A 20,324-nucleotide genomic window follows, 5' to 3' on the forward strand; every position below is an offset into this window, starting at 1 on the left:
GCCATGATTAGAAAACAAGAACAAGGAAATCACTGTGACAACTGACAAAGGGACAATACCTGTCCATTGCAAGAAAAGACCAATATTCTGACCAACATATGTAAGAGTCCAAAACAGTGGATAAGTAGGATTACCCTCACTACTAAGTAAAGAAATAGAAAATTAAACAAAGTAACATTGGAAAATAATGAAAAGAATGATCCCAAGTGATAAGGCACTGCTTACAGAAGAAATATACTATGTCATAAATAGATTCAACCCCACGGATGTTCACCATGGTGAAAAACTGATCCATAGTACATAATGGATTTAAATCAGTAAATACACATACAGTAGAAAGCCATATATTTATTTTAAAAATCATATTATAAAAGGACATTTACTGATAGTTAGTAAATGAAAAATACAAGCTATATGTAAAAAGTGTGTGATGTCAAATTATTATTTTTTTAAGGAGAGAGAGAAAATTTTTTAATATTTATTTTTTAGTTTTTCGGTGGACACAACATCTTGATTTTATTTTTATGTGGTGTTGAGGATCTAACCCAGTGCCCCAAGCATGCCAGGTGAGCACGCTACCGCTTGAGCCACATCCCCAGCCCATCAAATTAAAATTTAAATATATTTAAAATATACTTAATGTAATAAAATATACTGAAATATGCCACAATGTTAACAGCCAGGCCATTGTGATTAGGCAGGGTTTTAATTCTCTTCCTTATATTTTTCTGAATTTCCAATTGCTGTGCAATGTATCACCTTAATAATCAGACCATAAATGTTATTAAAATGAAACTCTTTAAGGGTCTAATTGAAAATTTAAACATAAAATGCTTCTACTGTATTTTCAAATAACAATAAAAGCTATTCACTTCAAAATTTTTTCTTACCCCTTTAGAAAACCAACATGAGCACTAAATGTTATGTAGGCAAATATCTAAGGTATTCATTCACCTGTTTCTGCTTTTCCTTGGTACACTCATGCCAAGAGGATAGGAGGAATGCCAACCACTAAAAAGGCTTTTTGCTTCCCAATAGGATTCCTTGAAAATTATGTTCTCATTATAAGGAAGAATGCTTTATATCTCCACCACAGAAGACAGACAGCTCAATTGTTGGGTCTTTTGATTCTTTTTAAAATCACTGGCAGTCAATTTGTAATATAAAATTATTAAATGAAAGTGACAATAATTTACTATAATGAGAATACTTTTGAGAGCTAATATGTACCCACTGTGAGCTTTACATTATTGTGTCTTTCATTCTTACCCCAGGTAGGCATGTTCGCATCACTGTTTTATATGAAGGGGAACTGAGGCAAAAAGAAGTTAAGCTACTTGGCACATTCACATGGGAAAGTGGCAGTTCTGGAATTTAAACAAGCACTAAGAACTATACTCTGACAGGCCAGGACAGAAACTAAAATGTTAGCATCCAGTAAAATCACTGTAGTATATGATAGCTGGGGCTGGTACCAAGCATTTATTCCCCTATGCTTTCAGTTTTATTAATGATGCAAAAGCTACATGATACATAAAGACAGTTTCACAGCTGCACTACTGGCTTTTGGTCAGTGTTACCACGTGGCTATGAGAGTTCAAAGTCTAGTTGTTGGAAAGTGTCACAGGCTGCCTCACTAAGTTGAGGAAGCAAAAGCAAGAAAAATGCAAATGTACTTAGTAGATTTTGAAACAAGCAAGTCTGAAACACAGAAGAATCAAGAAGTTATGACTTTTTATTACTGTGTATATATGCTGTGTATATACACATGAACTTCTATAACTGAGTTATTGGAATAGAGCAAAGATTACAAGTGGTGGCATTCCTGCGGAACTGAGATGGGCAGAAGAAGAATTTGTCTTCATATCTTTTCCAGATACTAGTAGAATTCTTGACAATAAAGGGATTAAAAATGTACCATCTCAAAACATGCCAAATTTGTATATTGGTTATTTCAGACTGCAATCATTTGAAGATCTGTAATTGTAGAAAGGACATATGACCTGGCCTTGCCTACGTGCAGCAAGCCATGGAGATTCTTTCAGGAGGGATGCCCTTCACATACCAAGGCTGGAAAAGAACCATGATCACCACATACTAGTAACTGGGGCTGCAATGAACCTGAGTAAACAAACTTTAATCTTTATCCTTCACTAGCTTCTCCATCTTCCTCCCACACATATCTCTTGGTAACACCCTTTGAATTTACTGCTCTAGTCCAGATATCCATTTGTCCTGTCATTCCTTCACAGATTTATTATTCTTTGTCTGAAAAATATAAAAGCATCATGCTTTGGTCATTTCTTTGAACTTCACACCTATGTATATGTAAAACTGATAGAACTTTTGTGCTTTTCACATGATAATCAGTTCTTATATAAACTGAATTCCTAAACCCAGCCAAGGAATCCATAGAAGCACTAAGGGAGTTCTTAAGCAGACTCCCCTCTTTGCCAAAAAAAATTGCTTACGTTTTTTGGTGCCCTTCTTTTTTTAAATCTAAAAACTCCCAAAGCAGTCAATGATCCATTATCAGTTCTGGAATGCTGGGTGAGAGACAATTCTCACTGAATTCAAAGACAGTTCCTCTTAAAACTGAGTATTTCCTTTTCCCCAGGCAGGGGGCCATAGACAGTTCAAATTAAGAATCCAAACTAAGAACTCATTCTGAGGATTCCAATTTATTTTCTTTGCTTTCTTTTCCCCCCACATAAGGGAAAGGATACAAATGTGGGAGGAGAAGAGTGGGGATTTTCTTAAGAAACTCATTCAAAATCTTTCAGAGGCTTCTGGATAAGTAAGGTGCTATTCCAAAGCCTTTCCTCTTCAGGTGCTAAATGGAACAAGGCGGCCTGTTCACCTTGCCACCAGGCCTCAGCAGTCTCACTGCCTGCCCCAACCCATCAAAACTCAGTTAAGTGGCCTCCAAAAACTGACAGCTGTTCCATTCTAGCTGGTCTCCTTTGTCTATCAACTTCAAATGATTCTTCCTTAATATACACAGCCTCATCCACACCCAACTACATATACATCAAAGACAAGATGATGATTCTAAAACCAGTTGACTAGTCCAGCTCTGAACTGTCCTGAACTTTGCATCCTATGAGTCATACTTCCAGTAAAAAGTAAGCACCATAAATAAATACCTCCCTCATATGCAGGATCTCTTGACTTTCTAAACCTACATGCCTCTTCTGGTGAAATCTCAGACACTCACTGAACACATGTGCTTCCCGGTAGAGTCTGTATCTTTCAGAATGCTTCAGCCCTGGAAATTATACAATGCCTAACCTATGCTAGGCACTGTGCTGCATATCAGAAGTTTGAAGGTAAAAGAATAGCTACTATCCCCAGGGAGAAAAACATTAAATAAATAATAATGAGAATATTAAATAGATTTTTCTTCTAACAAAGAAAAAGTCACAGTTATAAGAAATCATATAACAGAAAAACAGCTTAGTTTCTAGGGGTCAAAATGCAAGATTGCCTCTCTTGGAATTGACTTTTAAAGCCAAAATTCTAGAAGAGCAGTTATCCCAGCGAAGGGCAGGTGTTCAGGAGAGAGCAACAGTATGTACAAAGGCTCTGAGCTTCACAGTTCAAGAAGACAGGTAAGCAGGATGCAGAAGTGAAGCTGAAGGATAAGCAATGTCTACAAAGATAAATGAAGTAGGATCATAAAGGACTTCAGAGGGGCTTGGAGTTCATCTTAAATGCAATTGGGAAAGCAACACTGTTCGTTACAACTTTCTGACAATGCAAATGTTCTGTTCTGCACTATCCAATACACTAGCTGCATACAGTTATTACATATATGGTTAGTATGACTGAAAAACTGAATTTTAAATTTTACTTAATTTTAATTAAGTAAATACATACAGAGCCATATTTGACTAGTGGCTATTGCACTGGACAGTACAGCACTAGAAGATTTTAAGCTGAGGATTAATAAGTCCTAAGGGATATTTCTGGATCATCCTAGCCAAAGGCAAAATGGAAAAGAACAGGCCAATATAGAATGAATTCAGAAGGAAGAGCCAATAAGAGTTGCTGATGGACTTCATGGGACTGAGAGTACGGGGCAGGAGAAATCAACTTCAAGTCTTTTAGCCAAACTTTACTCTGCATTATACAAATGGGAGCTTTGATTTCAAATATAAATGTAATACTACTGAATTTTCTTTTACATACACAGAGTCTCCAGCCCCCTGTGAATAACCATTCTATGTCACTGACTCTATGGGGTAAAACATTTAACATCAGTAATCTCAGAGACTTCAGGAAGCTGAGGCAAGAAAATCATAGGTACAAGGCCAGCCTCAGCAACTTAGTGAGACCCTGCCTCAAAATTGTAAAAGATAATAAAATAAAAATGGCTGGACTCCCTTAATAATAGAATGCCCCTGGATTCAATCCTATATGCCACACACACAAAAAAAGACCAAAAAAAAAAACAAGACACAGAAGGACAAATGTAGTTCCATTTCTCTGAGGTGTCTACAGAAATAAAATTCATATAGTCAGAAAGCAGAATGGTGGTTGACTGGAGTAGGGTAAAGGAGAGATGTGGAGTTATGTCTAAGAAATACAGAGTTTCGGTTTTGCAAATGAAAAAGTTCTAGAGATCAGTTGGACAACAGTGAAAATGTACTTAATACTACTAACCTGTAAACACACTTAAAAACGGTAATGAAAAATTCTGTGGTTTTTACCACAGTTTAAAAGGAAATCTAAGTAAAAGAGAAATGAATTGGAAATCCAGAAACAGAAACATTAAAGCATCAATGTAAAGGAACATTTTCTAGACTTGTATTTCTATTCCATGTATAACAGGAAATTTACTTATTTAACTTATGCACACTATGCTACACCAAAATCCCTAAAACATGGCAGGATACCAAAGCCTCCCCCATCTTTACTAGTATTTATTTACATGCATACCCCAGAAGTAAAGGCAGCCAAGATACAAATTATTTACAAAACCACAAGAAGGCCTGGCCCTATTGACAAGATAGCAATTAAAACTCATCTCTTAGCAGGCATCACAAGCAGGTGGAACTCACAGTATAATTTCTGTGACCATAAGAATAATCACATTATGCAACAAATACACGTGGGGTTACAGTCAAATTGTCAGATAACATATATCAAAATTACCATACATTGGTAATAAAAAGAGATACAATAGGGATCTGTCATATCCCATTATCTTAAACAGACCCCCCTTTTTTCTGGTAACATTTTTATTGAGATAAAACACAATAATGCGTGTAACAGGCACTGGTCTTTAAATGTCTGGCTCATTGAATTTTTAAATTCATGTAACTCCCACCAAAATTTGTATTTGAACATTTCCAGATCCTGAGAAGATTCCCTCTTGCCCATTTCTAATCTAATCCCACCTCCAGCACTATTTTGACTTCTCAACCATAGATGAGTTTTGCCTGTCCTTGAACCTCATAACCACACAGTGGGTACCCTTCTTAATTGATTTCTTTCCTTGAACTTTATCTGTGTAAGACTCACCTATAGTATTTGCAAGTACCAGTCCCATTCTCTTATTGCAGTGCAATGTTTTGTTGTATGAACATGTCACAATTTATTTATCCATTCTATTGATGATCACTTATTTATCCATTTGTTGATGAGTTTGAGATAATTATGAATGAAGTTGTTATAAACATTCTTGTACATGTCTCTCAGTGAATAATGTCTGCACTGGGTGAAAATCGGTGAGGTGCAGAGGAGATACACTGTTTAGTTTTGGTAGATACCACCAGTTTTCTAAGTGGTTGAATGGATTTATACTCCCAAAAGCAGTATGCTGAGAGTATAAACTGCCAGTATTTTCAATGCTAGGTATTGTCAGTGTTTTCAAATTTAGCCAGTGTGGTATCTCACTGTGGTTTTAAGTAGCATTTTCCTGATGACTAAAAACGTTGAGTGCCTTTTCTTAAGTTTATGGGCCATATGACTGTCCTATTTTATGAAGATCTGACTCAACCACAGAGAATTGTGTTGTTGGTTTTTGTGGTGCTGGGGATTGAATCCAGGGCATTATGCGTGTGAGACAAGCACTCTACCAACTGAGCTATATCCCCAGCCCTGTGTTGTTTTTAATAAGTAACTATTAGGTAGCAATATGTAAGACCACTAGATAACAATGAGAACCATTTTCTCAGCTTAGTAATATCACTACCAAAGAGCTGGGAGAAGAGTGGACTCTGACCTAGACACCTTACAGTCATCATTCAGCTATACAGCACACAAATAAGCTCAGGAAATAAATTTTCTAAGGCACCAATTACCGATAAGTGGCTAAGGAGATTTCATTAGATTCTAGAGATAGCCTGGTGCCAGGAAATGGTTTTGTAATAAAAACAGGTTAATCTTTTATGGTAGAAATGTGAAACTTGACCCTTAATGATATTTATAACTTAGGAAGCTCTGACAATCTACCCATTTGGCTATAGGATCCATTCTTGGGCCATTTAAAGAAACTGCTCCTGTCTAACTGAACCCCAATTTTGATTCAGTTATTTACCTCTGTCCCCTCCAAAAGCCCCTGGCTTTAAGAAAAGCCGACTCTATTCCTAGTTCCTAATGTTTGTTTGTTTTTTAATATCTTCATTTATTTTATTTATTTTTATGCAGTGATGAGGATCGAACCCGGTGCCTCACATGTGTGAGGCAAGTGCTCTACTGCTGAGCTATAACCCCAGCCCCATTTCTAAGGTTTTGATGAGCAAATCCTATCTCCCTGCCAGGGGTTGGTTCAGTATTGAGCATGGGGCACAGTTCTGGACCTCAAAACGTAAGAAGTGTTTTTTGAAGGACTCAGGAGAAATGTTTTATCACTTTTTTGAACAAGCTTCCAGAAAAGGATCATTATTTCTTGGGGCATGTCTAATACGGATGTGAGGCTGTGAATCTAGACATTGTGATGTGTAGATATGTGACCCTAACTTCAGCTTCAGTTTGTTTCTGGCCTAAGGATAAAACCAACACTCAAATAAAGAGGACCAAGCCCAAGGAATCACAGGAAAACTGATGGGAGGCACTGATTTGAAAGAATGTTAAAGCCTGTCCCATCTCTGGACTTACTTCTGTTTATGTGAAAACATCAGTTAGGATGTATCTGAATCCCAGAAACAGAATATGTGAACATGGCTTAAACCAGGAGGAGTAATTTTCTCACATAATCAAAAGTCAGGGGGTAAAAGTAGTTCTGCATCTTTCTGTGACACCATTATAAACACACTGGCTTTGTGCCCTCATATTTGTCTGTGGAGGGTTGAAGAAAGCTGCTAAAACTCTAGGTATAACCTTCAAGGCAGTAATAGGGCAAAGGGAAGAGCCACACACAACCCCATACCACTCAACTATTCCACAAAAGAGGAAACTTTCCCAAAGTCCCTAAGTAGATCCCACCTGTGTCACTGGTTAGAAATACTATCTGGATCTATAATGGTAGGCAGAAAAAGAGGTTGACAGGGACTGTTGGGTTTGCCAAGCAATAGAGTGTCTCAAAATGAAGCAATAAATATTCTTATTGCTTACATTGGGTTTTCTGTTACTTAAAGCTAAAAACATGGTGATTTAGCTTTAACTATTACTATTTGATCTGGCTCCTATACTATTCTTTTATTATTCTATTTAGAACATTCTGTCCAATATGGTGGCCACTAGACACATGAAGATATTGAAATTTAAATTTAAATTAACCAAAATACAATTAAACTTCTGCTTCCCAGTCACTCTATTCATGTCTCAAGTGCTCCATGGCAATGTGTGGCTGGCTCCTGGTTACCATATCTGACAGTACAGAGCTAGAGTACCTCCATCATTGCAGAAAGTTCTATTGGAGAATGTGGTTCTGGATAGAATAGTAATCCAGGTGCAACATCTAAAATGTTATTTTTCTATTCAGTGGAAAATTTAGCTTCCAATTCCTTGTGTGTGAGCATGATGGATAAATGAAGGCTATTTCCCAGAATTTCAGTGTGCAGGGTATTTCCATGCTCTTTGCACTATCCTGTTGCCATCTCTGAGCTTCATGCATTCTTTCTATGATGCACAACACTCAACATATAAAGGTGAATAACACCTGTAACTATGAAGTTCTCTTGAAATTATTTCTGTACCACATTTTGGCACAGAATGTGGAGTCACAGGTTGTATTGAATAAACTCAATTCATATCTCCTCCAAGCATCCCCTATTTACTGCCCACAGTATTACAATTAGAAACTCGTTAACTGCTCCATAGCATCCCCATAAATATGAAATTTTAAGTTTCCTTACTACTTGTCCCCTTAAAAAAAAATGGAGTGACAACCTGCAAAGCCAAGGTGAGACCCAATAATGCTGCTGTTAACCTTGCAAAGCAAGTTGTAAAGAAAATTTCCTGACTTCATGAAACAACTTGTTTTGTTTAAAAGGGAGAAGGAAAAAAGCCTTTTATTCCACTGGTTTGATCCCTATTTGATTAGCTGTTCAGAATTTTCAATATAGCCAACTTTAAAGTCCTAAATTTCCCCTGATATTCATTTTAGGACCTGACTCACCTCAGACTGACTCACTCTTGTCCCTCGACTAAACAGTACTTCAAAACATGTTTTTCATTAAATTTTAGATTACAAATGGAACAGTTTGCTATGTGAGAAAAGCAGAAGCAGGACTCCTAGGGAGGTTAATTATATTGACACTGCTTTATGATTTGAGGTTTGCAGGCTTAAATTATCAGAGGACTAAAATAACCTGAGAACATAAACTACAGATTTTCAAAGAAAAACTAGAGTAACTAATTCACTCAAACACATAGTCTTGAATTTTAAAAATACTCCACGTTTCTGCTTGGGCAAATTCGTTATCATAAAATGTCAAATCTTTCCATATCAATGACTATATATTTTCAACAAAAATTTAATTTTATAAAAAGATGTTTAAAAAAATTAATGGAAGAACTATCAAGTTCATTCAAAGGAATAAACATACCAAAATAGCCAGTAGAATTTAATTAAACAGAAGTATCAAAAGAGAATCTTCTCTAACATTTTAAAATGTATTTATAAGATTTATCTAATTTTACAATGTATTACTCATATATGAAAGTAAACACACCAATGTAATAAAACAGAAAAATAGGAAATAAATATATATTATAAAAGAATTCCATATGTGATAAAGGTTGCTTTTGAAATAAACTGGAAAAGAATGAATCAATCAGCACAACTGGCTAAATGTCTGGAAAAGAGGTTAAATTTCCACTTCACACCATATGGTAAACTAAGTGATGGACTCTCCAAAGATGTCCATACCCTGATCACCAGTATTTGTGGATACATAGCATTATATGGCAAAGGGAATTTGTAGATATAATTGGGATTATACACCTTAAGACAGGGATGTTATCCTGGATTATCTGAATGAGCTCAATCTAAATTACATGAATCCTTAAACACAAAGAACTCTCTGTGGCTAGAACCAGAAAGATACAGGGGAAGATGAAGGCAGGACAGAGGTAGCAGACCAAGCTTCACAAAGGACCAGGTCGATCACTGTAGGCCTTGAAGGTAAAGGAACATAGGTGGCCCTAAAACACCAAAGGTCTCCCAGCTGACATTCAGTAAGGACACAGGATACCTCACACCTATAGCTACAAGGAACTAGATCCTGCCACAACACGAATGAGTTTGGTTGAGGATTCTTTGCAGACTCTCCTAAAGAGAACCCAGCAGCCAACATCCCAATTTTAGCTTTGTGAAACAAACCAAACTAACCCAGACTTGTGTCCTACAGACAATGAGATGATAAGTTTGTGTTGTTTTAAACTACTGTTTGTAGTCATTTTATATGGCAGCAATAGAAAATACACATCAAATGCCAAAAATAGTTCCAAATGAATAAAAAAAAGTGAACGTAAAAAAAATAGCATAGCAATAAAAAAGAACAAACCACTAATGCACATAGCAATATAAAGAATCTCAAAAATTATTAGACTGAACACAAGAAGTCAGACTCAAAATAGCAAATGTTGTGTGATTCCATTTAGATGAAGTTCTAGAACAGGCAAATCTAAACAATAAGAAGAGTGGTTGTTGGGGCTGGGGTTGTGGTTCAGTGGAAGAGCACTTGCCTAGCGTGTGTAAGGCACTGAGTTCGATTCTCCACACCACATAAAAATAAATAAATACAGATATTTTAAAAAGAAAGAGTGAAAACTGGTTGCCTAGGGAGACAGGTATACTGACTAGAAAGAGATATGGATGAGCATTCTGACAGAGTGGAATTGTTCTATATTTTGATCAGGGTGGTTGGTCACATAGGTGTATGTATACATTTGCTGTGCTTATTCATTGACTAAGGGCACTTAAAATCTATTTTATTGCATATAAATATCCCATTTTTTAAAGTACTGAGAAAAAGAAATGAAAAGCACTAAAAGAAAATGTAGGTACAAATTTTAGATCATCTTTAATCACTTGAAGAAGAAATATGCCCAATATCTAAAAAAATGATGTTTACATCACTTTGATCTGGACTTAACTTTAATGCCCATCAACATGGAATTGGTTGGGGGTGGTTGTTTGTTGTTTTGTTTTGCAGTACTAGGAATTAAACTCAGGGCACTCTACCACTGAGCTACATACCTAGTCCTTTTCCTTCTTTTATTTTGAAACAGGATTGTGCTAAGCTGCCTAGGCTGGCCTTGAATTTGCAATCCTCCTGCCTCAACCTCCTAAGTCCCTGGAATTACAGGTGTGTGCCAACACATCAGCCAAGAATTGATTTCACAGAATCTTACAACAGGATTGACTAAGGGCACTTAAAATTATTTTATTGCATATAAATACAACATATTTTTTAAAGAGCCAGGTGCGGTGCCACACGCCTGTAATCCCAGCGCCTTGGGTGGCTGAGGCAGGAGGACCCTGAGTTCAAAGCCAGCCTTAGCCACTTAGTGAGGCTCTAAGCAACTCAGTGGGACCCTGTCTCTAAATAAAATACAAAAAAGGATGTGGTTAAACCCCTCTGGGTTTAATCCCCGGTACCAAAAAAAAAAGAACAAAAAAATGTACCAATCTGGGATCCAAAATATATTTCAAAAAAAGAGATATAGAACATTGTGTCTTCTACACTACCTTTTGTGTAATAAATAAATAAATAAATGAGGAGCTGAATAAGAATCTGTATTTGCATTTGCTTACAAATACATAAAGAAATTCTGGAAGGAACTTCTAGAAATTAAACTATCTTTATTGGAAGCAGAGCAGAGGGTGGAGAAGGGGAGATTTTTCTTCTTAACCTTTTTATATTCTAGATACCTGAATGACATAAATTATAACAATTTTTAATGTAGTGGGGGGGGGGAGTAGGTAATCTTCAATTTTGAGAAGTCCACTCTACTGATACTAAAAGTAGAAACCATAAAGAAAAGTGAAATATATGAATCCATGAAAACTACAATGTATAGGAATCTATAGGAATACACTAAAAGGACCTGAAAAAAGTTTAATGGTACCCTAAATCAACAAAATTGTGAATAGAGCACTCTCATGTACTGCTGATGGCAGAATGAAGTGGTATATGTTAAATGCACAAACTTGTAACATAGCTATTTAGCTGCTGGGAATTTATTCTACAACCACATTTTATTCAAGGATATAAGGAGGTTCACTGCCTCATTCTCTGTAAAAGCAAAATAATACAAATCCGAAAGTCCAACAACTGGAGAAGTTTAGATAAAGTGTGATACAGCTTAGAACAGAACATTGTTTAAAACTATAAGGTAGATCTAGATAAAAAGGAAAGGATGTCAAAATATGCAATTAAAGTGAATAAATCAAAATAGAAAGCAATTTATAGAGCAACTTGGAGAACAACTTGGAGAGCTTTAAGGATGTGTATGAATGTGTGCATGTATGTGTACACTTGATCTATTGAGAGAAATTCTGGAAGGGCACTTAGGAAACTAGTGAGAGTGGTGATCTTTAGGGAACAGATCTAGGAGTTGGCAGAATAATCCTGAACTATGAAAGAATAAATTTCTGTTAAGTCACCCAGTTTGTGGTGATTCTTTACTGCCACCCTAGGAAACTAATATAATACCTCATTGAATCATATAAATAGAAAGAATTTAATAAATTGAGATATTTGAACTACAATTTCTAGAGCAAGTAATCCAAGACTTGGAGACTCTTAGGACCAAAGTCAGATGACACAGTAAAGAACACCAAAGGTGAAATCCGGGCTCACTCACCTCAGCTCCCTGCCCCCATCACCTCTGGGTAGGCAGGAAAGCCAAGACTAGAATGCAAGTCTTACCTTTGGTCCATGACAGCTCAGGCTAATGTCCAAGAGGCATTGGGGATCCCTGCCCATTATTGAGTATAATTCCTGCAATATTTACAGAACCTTTGTTTTGTTTGCCCAACAAAGAGAAAACCTTTAGTGAAAACAATGCCCTAGTATTTTTGAAAGGGGTTACCTGAAATTACCAGTCAGATAAGCAGCGACAGCAAAAAAAGCTGTGAATCTCAAGGCCTTGACCACTTCCCAAGGTAGATGAGGCTGATGATTAGAGTAGGAGAGGTCAGCACTAGGATATTTGAAAATGGCCCCAAATCTTTTACTACTGAATTGTTCCTTTGGGAAGAAAAGCATCTGTTTACAGGACCTAAGAAACACTTTCCAGCTAGAGGACAGTGTCATCATAGTAGGCATGCTCTGGTTTGGCTGCTCACCTCAATGCAAAGGCCTTCTCAGGGGAGAGCTAAGGTGCACAGACACAAGCCCCAGGGCCTTGTGCTCTTCATGTGCCAAATATAACAGGTCAGAGCCCTTCTCTGGGAGTTTCTGAACTGGAACTTTGGGAAGAATCCTCTGGAAATGGAAGCTCGGGTAGGAGGCTCCAGAGGGGATCAGCCTTACTTTCCACTGAGAAGTCAATCTTCAGTAAGAGAACATGATACCTATACCCAGAGAGAAGCAGAAAAAGGGGCATTTGCAGGCCCCAGAATAGCTATCTCTGAATTTGGTTCAACACACCCTCCAGAAATATCTTCCTCACCATCCTGTGTTAATGTAGTACTGGCCTTTTCATTGCTCTCCCTGTTCTAGTCTCACTCAGCTCCAGCTCAGCCTCCTCAACACCATCAGTGAGTCAGTTCCCAAGTCCATCAGATCATGTGCTGTGTCCAGGATGAAAAACCCTCCAATATCACCTAGGGCCTCACCCTACCTGCCTCCGTCCACATCAGCTCTTCCCCAGGGAACTTTCAGATTTTCTGGGCCATTCTCTGGCCACAGTAACTGCTGCTGCTCTGAACACCTCTGTGTGAGCTCTTTACTCACCTTTTTGGAAATATATTTAGAAATATATACAACAGCATCTATGTTTTAGGTACTGTGCTAAGTCTCAGAAACTCTGTGCTAAACATTTATTTGTTTAAATGTTTTCACCAGCAGCCTACTCTCGTAAGGCAGAAACTAAGTCTTTTGTTAATCATTATTTCTGCAACCCAAGGGCTCAGCATTGTTGAATAAATAAATAATTTCCTGGCTGCTTCTTTATCAGAAACAGATGATTAGCTTAGTGGAAAAGGAAGAAAGTTGGAGGGACAGTTATTTTGGACTAAATGATTTCACTAATAGTGCTGGATTTCTTGCCATTTCTTGGAAAGCCAAGAAATGTTGAACTGTCAGCTGTTCCCTTGGATAAAGATGCCAAATCAAAGCCAACTACACAAAATACTAACCAGATTAAGTCCAACTGAAATAAAATCACCAAAGCTGTTGGCTAATAGGGGAGAAAAGGAGAAAGACACCTACAAATTTAAAAATATTCATTCAGAATTTAATGGTCAGCATCCAAGGCCACATATCTGCATGTGCAATTATAGTCCTGGAGATTCAAAACTGTTAAAGAATAATCCCATAGATCAGCAGTTTCTAAATTTTTGGAACTGGCAAACAATAACATTTGCACACACCAAAAGAAACTGAAGGGGACCTAAATTAGAGTTTCCAACTCATTATTTTTCCAAGTAAGAATATTTTCCAAAAAAATGAGTACCATCTACCATCCCCACAATTTCACCCCCCCCCCAAAAAAAAAGAAATACTTTAACTCCAAAGAAAGAAGAAGAATGTAAACTCTGCCTAAAGACAGTCATCCTCAAGGAAAAACAAGCTAAAAGCCTTACATCAAATTTTAATCTTGGATAGTATGCAGATGATTTGGGCCCTGACAGACATTTCAAGTCCTAAAAACCAAGTCAGACCCCTGGAAAATGATCAAGAAATAACACTAAAAGGCAAAGATAGATCAGTTTCTACCACTGGTGCATTAAACCTCCGAAGAGGGAGCCATATGAACACCTCCCTCTCAGTTTGTGGCAGTGGTAGACCCACAATACCTCCTCAGAGGCCACAGACTGCTGTTTTCCCTATTGCTGTTTGAATGAGAGTAATTCAAGGCAGTTGCATGGGAACAGGTAAAATCTTTTGTGTACTTACCATATGACAGGCCCTGTGCCAAACCCTTCTAGGCATTTTCTCCCTGAATAATTCTAACAACATTCAATAAAAGAGGGGTACAATTAGCCCAATTTTAAAAATCCAAAATATCCACACAAATGAATGGAGTTCTCTAAAAAGATTCAAACCCAAGTCTAAAACCAAAAACTGTGTTCACAATCCCTGAGAGAGATGAAGTACACAAAAGGTGAGGATGACTGGGAAAAAGTAGAAGATAAGCTTTAAAATCAAACTCCTGCAAAAGCCAATCTGAAGAACCACTGAGAGGTTAGCATTGAACATGCTACCTCAAGACAAATGAAGAGGTTAAGTATCCACCAGCCATAGTTTCCAGCCATTTATTTAAAAATCTTGATTCAGGTATTTGTGCTAAATCCAGTTTGCTATTCCCCTCATTTAGGCTTCTGCTCTCCCTTGGAGCACCTGGAAGCTATACTTGTGAAGTTGAGAAGCCAAAAAAAAAAAAAAGGCACACAGCATTCCTGTGACAGGTCTTGAACAAAGGTGCTTTCTCATTCAAAGGAGATCCTGAGTTATGAATAACAGCAGTCCAGTCATTCCCTCCTCCAGATCCTTCCCCTAGTCTCTCTGTAACAGTCATGCACCCCATAACAATGTTTTGGTTAAGAACAGACTGCAGATATGAGGGTGATCCCATTAAACTACATCATTCAGTGACCTCCCAGCCCTCCCAGTGTGTGTACATACACTCTATGATGTTCACACAATAATGAAGTCACCTAAGGATGCATTTCTCAAAAGTTCTTTAATGAAAATGTGTGTGCTGACAATTTCCTGAAAAACAGGGCCTTGACTTGGCCTTGAAAAATATGTAGACTTTGGCCAGGTTGATTCATCCACACTCCCACCCTCCAGAGTTAACCTTATAAATAAAACACACACACACACTCACTCACTCCATGGCTTCTAACCTCGTTTAGAATAATGCCCAAATAGCTCAGATTTCCATACACAACACTTACCTTACCTTCCCAACATTCTCCAACACTATTCTTGCTGTGTTATATTCATATGACTCCAAATTCACCCGGCTCCCTCCAACTTAAAAGTCTTTGCAATGCAATGTAATAGGGCTGGGGCTAGCACCAGAGGATGACATAGAACTCAGTATCCTCCTCACAGAACAAAAAGCCTAGAAACCTGAGTTCAAGTCCCACTTTCACCTCTTTCAGGCCTGATGTCAGGCAGCAAAATTCACTTAACTCCAGGCCTCAGTTTTATTTACTAGAAACAGGAACAGTATTGCCTTACATGACTTGGACCTGGACTCTACATTTTCTCAGTCAATCAATAAATGTTAATTGATTGTCTACTGGGTTCTAGGCACTCTGCTGGATGCTTGGAATATGTGAATAAGACTGACAGAAAACCACTACTCCCCTCATGAAGCTCATATTCTATGTAGGTAGAGATGTAAAATGAGGATTACTCACAATACTTCTATGGAAATTAAATAATATATGAAATACACTTTATATAGAGCCTGGTACAGGATAAACTATTATGATTACATTGGTATTTGGAATATAATTTCTTTTTTGTAAAATGTTTCTCTCTCTCTCTCTCTCTCTCTCTCTCTCTCTCTCTCTCTCTCTCGGGACCTCATTCCACCTGCTTGAAGTTCTCTTCATCTTGTTTAGGTACAGCTCTAAATTGACCTCCCATACTTCCTCCTGAGATGCATTCAGGACCTAAAAACCCCAAGCGCTTGCCTGCATTTTCACTAACCCATTCTCACAGGTCTTCCTGACATTAACTCTGTTTCATCATCATTAGCAGGTCTGTTTTATGTTTACATCCTTCTTTAGCCCAATACAATGCCCTCAGATATATCTAAGGAGCAAAATTGACCTGAAAAAATGAAAAGCAAAAAAAGAGGTGAGAATAGATAAGGAGAAAGAGCACATCAGAAATTCTGGAGGCTAGCTCATGAGTATCCTTAGTACCTGAACAGAGTGTTCAGGACTGAATGGGATGACCCCTAGAAGTCACCAAGTTTGGAGGCTCCCAGGTACAGTAGACTCTGATAAAGAATGATGTGGCCCAGGCTCAACCAAATGAGATTGCCCAGGAAGCCACAGCTGGACATGAAAGATAAGTCCATCCCAGTTCAAGGCTGCTATCTAAGCATTCTTGTCACAATGAATCAAGATTGACCAGGATGAGCTGGGCACAGTATCTGTAATTCCCGCTTCTCAGTAAGCTGAGGCAGGAGGATCACAAGTTCAAGGTCAGCCTGAACAATTTAGAAACACTGTCTCAAAATAAAAAAATTTCAAAGGGGTCTGGGGATGTAGCTCAGTGGTAGAGCACTTGTCTAGCATGTGTAAGATCCTACCGTTCAATCGCTAGTACTGAAAAAAAAAAAAAAGCCCAGTATGGGTGCTATAATTCTTCATATTTTCTACACTGGCCTTGTCTCCTCTAAAATATCATCACTGTTTTTCCAGGGCTAGCAACCCTGACCCTTTTCAAGTGTTATCCCATTGATAGAAAGACCCAGTGCTTAGAAAATAAAAACATTTGGGCTGGGAATGTAACTCAAAGGTAAAGTGCTTACCTACCATGCACAAGGCCCTAGGTTCAAATGCCAGCACAGAAAAATTAACTAAATAAAACATCCCAATCCAAATAATATCACTAGAACTTTGAAGACAGATAAAGCTAAATTTAGATTTGGCTTGGTTCCAAAAGACATACAGGGAGTACCATCAGCTCACCAGGCTCGTGGGCGCTTAGACAGGCATGCTATGGTGACTGCAGCATGGGCATTAAGAGTCAACATCCAGGCAATAAATGGAATTGATTCAGGTTAACTGAGTCCAGAGTATCATTCACTTACCCAATTCATTCACTCTTCCATATTTTCAACAAAACCAAAGAAATAAGGCAACACTTACTTATACAACCTGAGACCAAGAAAAATGTCTGGTCGGGAAGAATGAACAACCAAAAAAGAAAACCATACTGCTGTTGGTTTCAACACTATGACATTTTTGAGTTCCCAAAATGACTTTTATCTGCTTTAATGCTTTTTAAAAAAAAAAAAAAAACGTTAAATTCATCCTACCACTTGCCCCCAGCACAGAACTTTGCTGAAACTTAGTGTCATCTTTGCTAAGATGAAAGTTCATTTCCCCCAAACTCCTCTTCCTTGAAAAGATTTCTTGTAATGAAGTTTGGCCTTGAAAACCTCAGGCTGCACTCCAAGGAAACTTGCTCCAAAACCAGTGAGCCTGCAGTCATTCTGAGGGCAAAGCTCTGACTTGTCAGCTTCACTTGCCCATCTGGAAAAGCAAAGGAGGGTTCATTCCTCAAGGTCATTAAAAACAATGGCCAGATGCCCACACTCCAAACTCCACTTCAATTCTCAAAAATGTCAAAGACATGGGACCTGTAGACTCTTCTTTGCTGCTAAAAGAATCTTCATTCCAAGAAGCAAAGATAAAATAAGAGGGTATACACCACAGAATGGGCCTTTGGTGGCAACCACAGAAAACAGTACCAAGTTGTAAAGGAAAGTTTAAAAATGCCAGAGGACAAATTCTCTATTTGTCATGGGCAGGGAAGTCAAGAAAGCAGATGTCTAATACCATATCCACTACTCTAGCAGCTAATGACTAACAAGTCATGGTCTTCCTGGGGTGCAAATGCTTCCTCTACGAAATAATTAAGGCTCAGTTCTTGACACTGCAGCTGTGAAATTCCAAGGAAAGACTTAAAGAATCCCCGTTGAAAGCTTTAGGTCCAAAGTCTACTGCAGTCTTGAAGCACTCTCCTTTCTTCTTCTTTCCAAAATATGACATTAAAAAAAAAAAAAGGAATCATTATGCACCCACCTTCCCAGCACTCTCACAATGCCTCACTGGGCTCCCTGTGAATAGACAGCCAGAACCAGAGTAACCAAAAGCATCTGTAGCTCTGCAGTTGTCACCTAAAACTGGTTAGTCAGTCATAAAGTCAAGTTAATGAATTATGATTAGCTTTTTAAAATACATTAAGTCCAACAGAATAGAATTAGTGTGTCTCACCTTGTAGAAAACAAGGATCGACCAAAAGAAGCTCTTGATGTAGTTTTATAAACCTCTATGTACATGGGTGTGAGAATCTCTATTGTGGGTCTTGATCCAAAAAAAAAGACTGAAAACCCTCAGTAGCAGGGAGATTCTACTCTGGGAGCACTTGCCACATACACCCATCCCACCTTTATCCCCTGTAGAGGATGCAAAAGCCTGCAAAGGGTACTTCAGACTCAAGAACCCATCCTACAATCCTACAAAACAGACTTGACTAAACACAATTGAAACAAACTTCTGACACCCGCCACCAAACCCGCCACCCAATATGATACTTTCTAGAAAGCACCAAAGATGTTCAACAAAAGACACCATCAGGGTAACAGCCTTGCTTCAAAAAGATGCCTGGCACAAGAAGGCTCAGCATTAGGCAGCAGCAGAGAACATCAGTACTTGGGTCCAAGCTTGCCTGCTGCACGGCAACTGGGCCAACAGCAACTGGGCTGGGGGCAGATAGGGACACTGGAGACCTCAGAACCCCCTTTTTCTTTCTCTTCAATTTTTTTTTCAAGTTGCACACCTCCCTAAAAAATTTCCCTAGGAAACACCAAAGCTTGCATCAGGCCAGAAACGCCCCCAAGTTGAAGAACCGGTGGCCAGCACAGCAAGCCCATCTCAGTGGGGCTGAGGGCTCCCTGCTGGCATGAGCGCGGGACTAGGGTTGGGGAAGTGAGCGGAGCAGAGAGCTCTTCCAAAGCAACAGGGTCCAAGCACACGCTGGGAAACTCTCAGAAGCAGAAAGCTTGGGCTTCTGAGGACTCTGGTGCTCTGTCTTGGGCCCCCAGCTGCCACCCTGCTCCGTTACTCCGTCAGGGGAGGAAGGTGGGCCATGCGGCCCCATTCAGGCAAGCCCATCCGGATGGGCAGGGAAGGAGGCCTCCTCCTGCCGGGAAGAGGCCAGCGCTCTCAAAGTTCCCCGCGAATCCCGCCCTTCCAGCCTGGCGCCGTTCCGTGCCCCGCCGAACCCCGCGCCCGGGAGCCAGCCTTCCCCAGTGCGTGCCCCGGGGGTGCGTCCGCGGGGACTACGCCAGCGGGCCGGGGTCCCGGAGGAGGGGAAGTGGGCCGAGGGCGGCAGGTTCGAGGTCCCGGTGGGATCCAGGCAGGCCGCGCGCCGCCGCAGTCCTGTCGCAGCGCGTGCCCTAGTCCCCCGGGGCGGAAGGCCAGAGCCGCCCCCACGCCCGCCCACGCGCGACAGGCCCAGGTCTGTGTCTCGACCGCTGCGGCCTCCCGGGGATGGCTCGCCAGGCCTGCTGCGCCGCCGCCTCTGGGGTCGCCAGCCCCCGCGCGGCCGTTTCCCGCCAGGCAGGGGCGCGGGCCCAGAAGGCCGGAGGCGCCCCGCGCTCCCAGCGCCGCTACGCACCTAGCTGCCCGCGGGTCCCACATGGCTGGGGCCGGAGGGACCGCGCCAGGACCGCCGCCGCCTCGGGAGCCGCTGCCCGGGGGGCGCGCGCGGCGGGCGGTGCGGAAGCCCGCAAGCTCCGGGCGCCGTAGCGCGGGGCAGGGGCGGCGCGGGGCAGCGGCCGCCCGCGGGGACCCCTGCTCCCTGCGGCTCGGTTCCCCGGCCGTGTTGAACAGAGCGGGGGCGCCGGGACCCCGGCGCCCGGGCGGAATGCAGCCGCAGACCAGACCGAGGCCAAGTTTCCACGTAGTTGCGAGAGCCCGAAAACTGTCACGTGCACGTCGCCGC

At 40.1% G+C, this 20,324-nt stretch overlaps 1 protein-coding gene across 5 annotated transcripts in view; it reads right to left on the reverse strand.

Annotated features, from left to right (window-relative positions):
- Trank1 (tetratricopeptide repeat and ankyrin repeat containing 1) overlaps positions 1-20,039 on the reverse strand; it is a 105,445-nt gene extending 85,406 nt beyond the window's left edge. For all 5 annotated transcript variants that reach the window (XM_071619749.1, XM_071619753.1, XM_071619752.1 and 2 more), the window contains exon 1: positions 19,998-20,039. In XM_071619749.1, coding sequence (XP_071475850.1) covers positions 19,998-20,020 — 23 coding nt within the window. In that variant the 5' untranslated portion in view covers positions 20,021-20,039. The remainder of the gene's footprint in view (positions 1-19,997) is intronic.
- Positions 20,040-20,324: the final 285 nt, after the last annotated feature.

This window comes from Marmota flaviventris, chromosome 1 (genome assembly GCF_047511675.1).
Source record: "Marmota flaviventris isolate mMarFla1 chromosome 1, mMarFla1.hap1, whole genome shotgun sequence".
Taxonomy (NCBI): domain Eukaryota; kingdom Metazoa; phylum Chordata; class Mammalia; order Rodentia; family Sciuridae; genus Marmota; species Marmota flaviventris.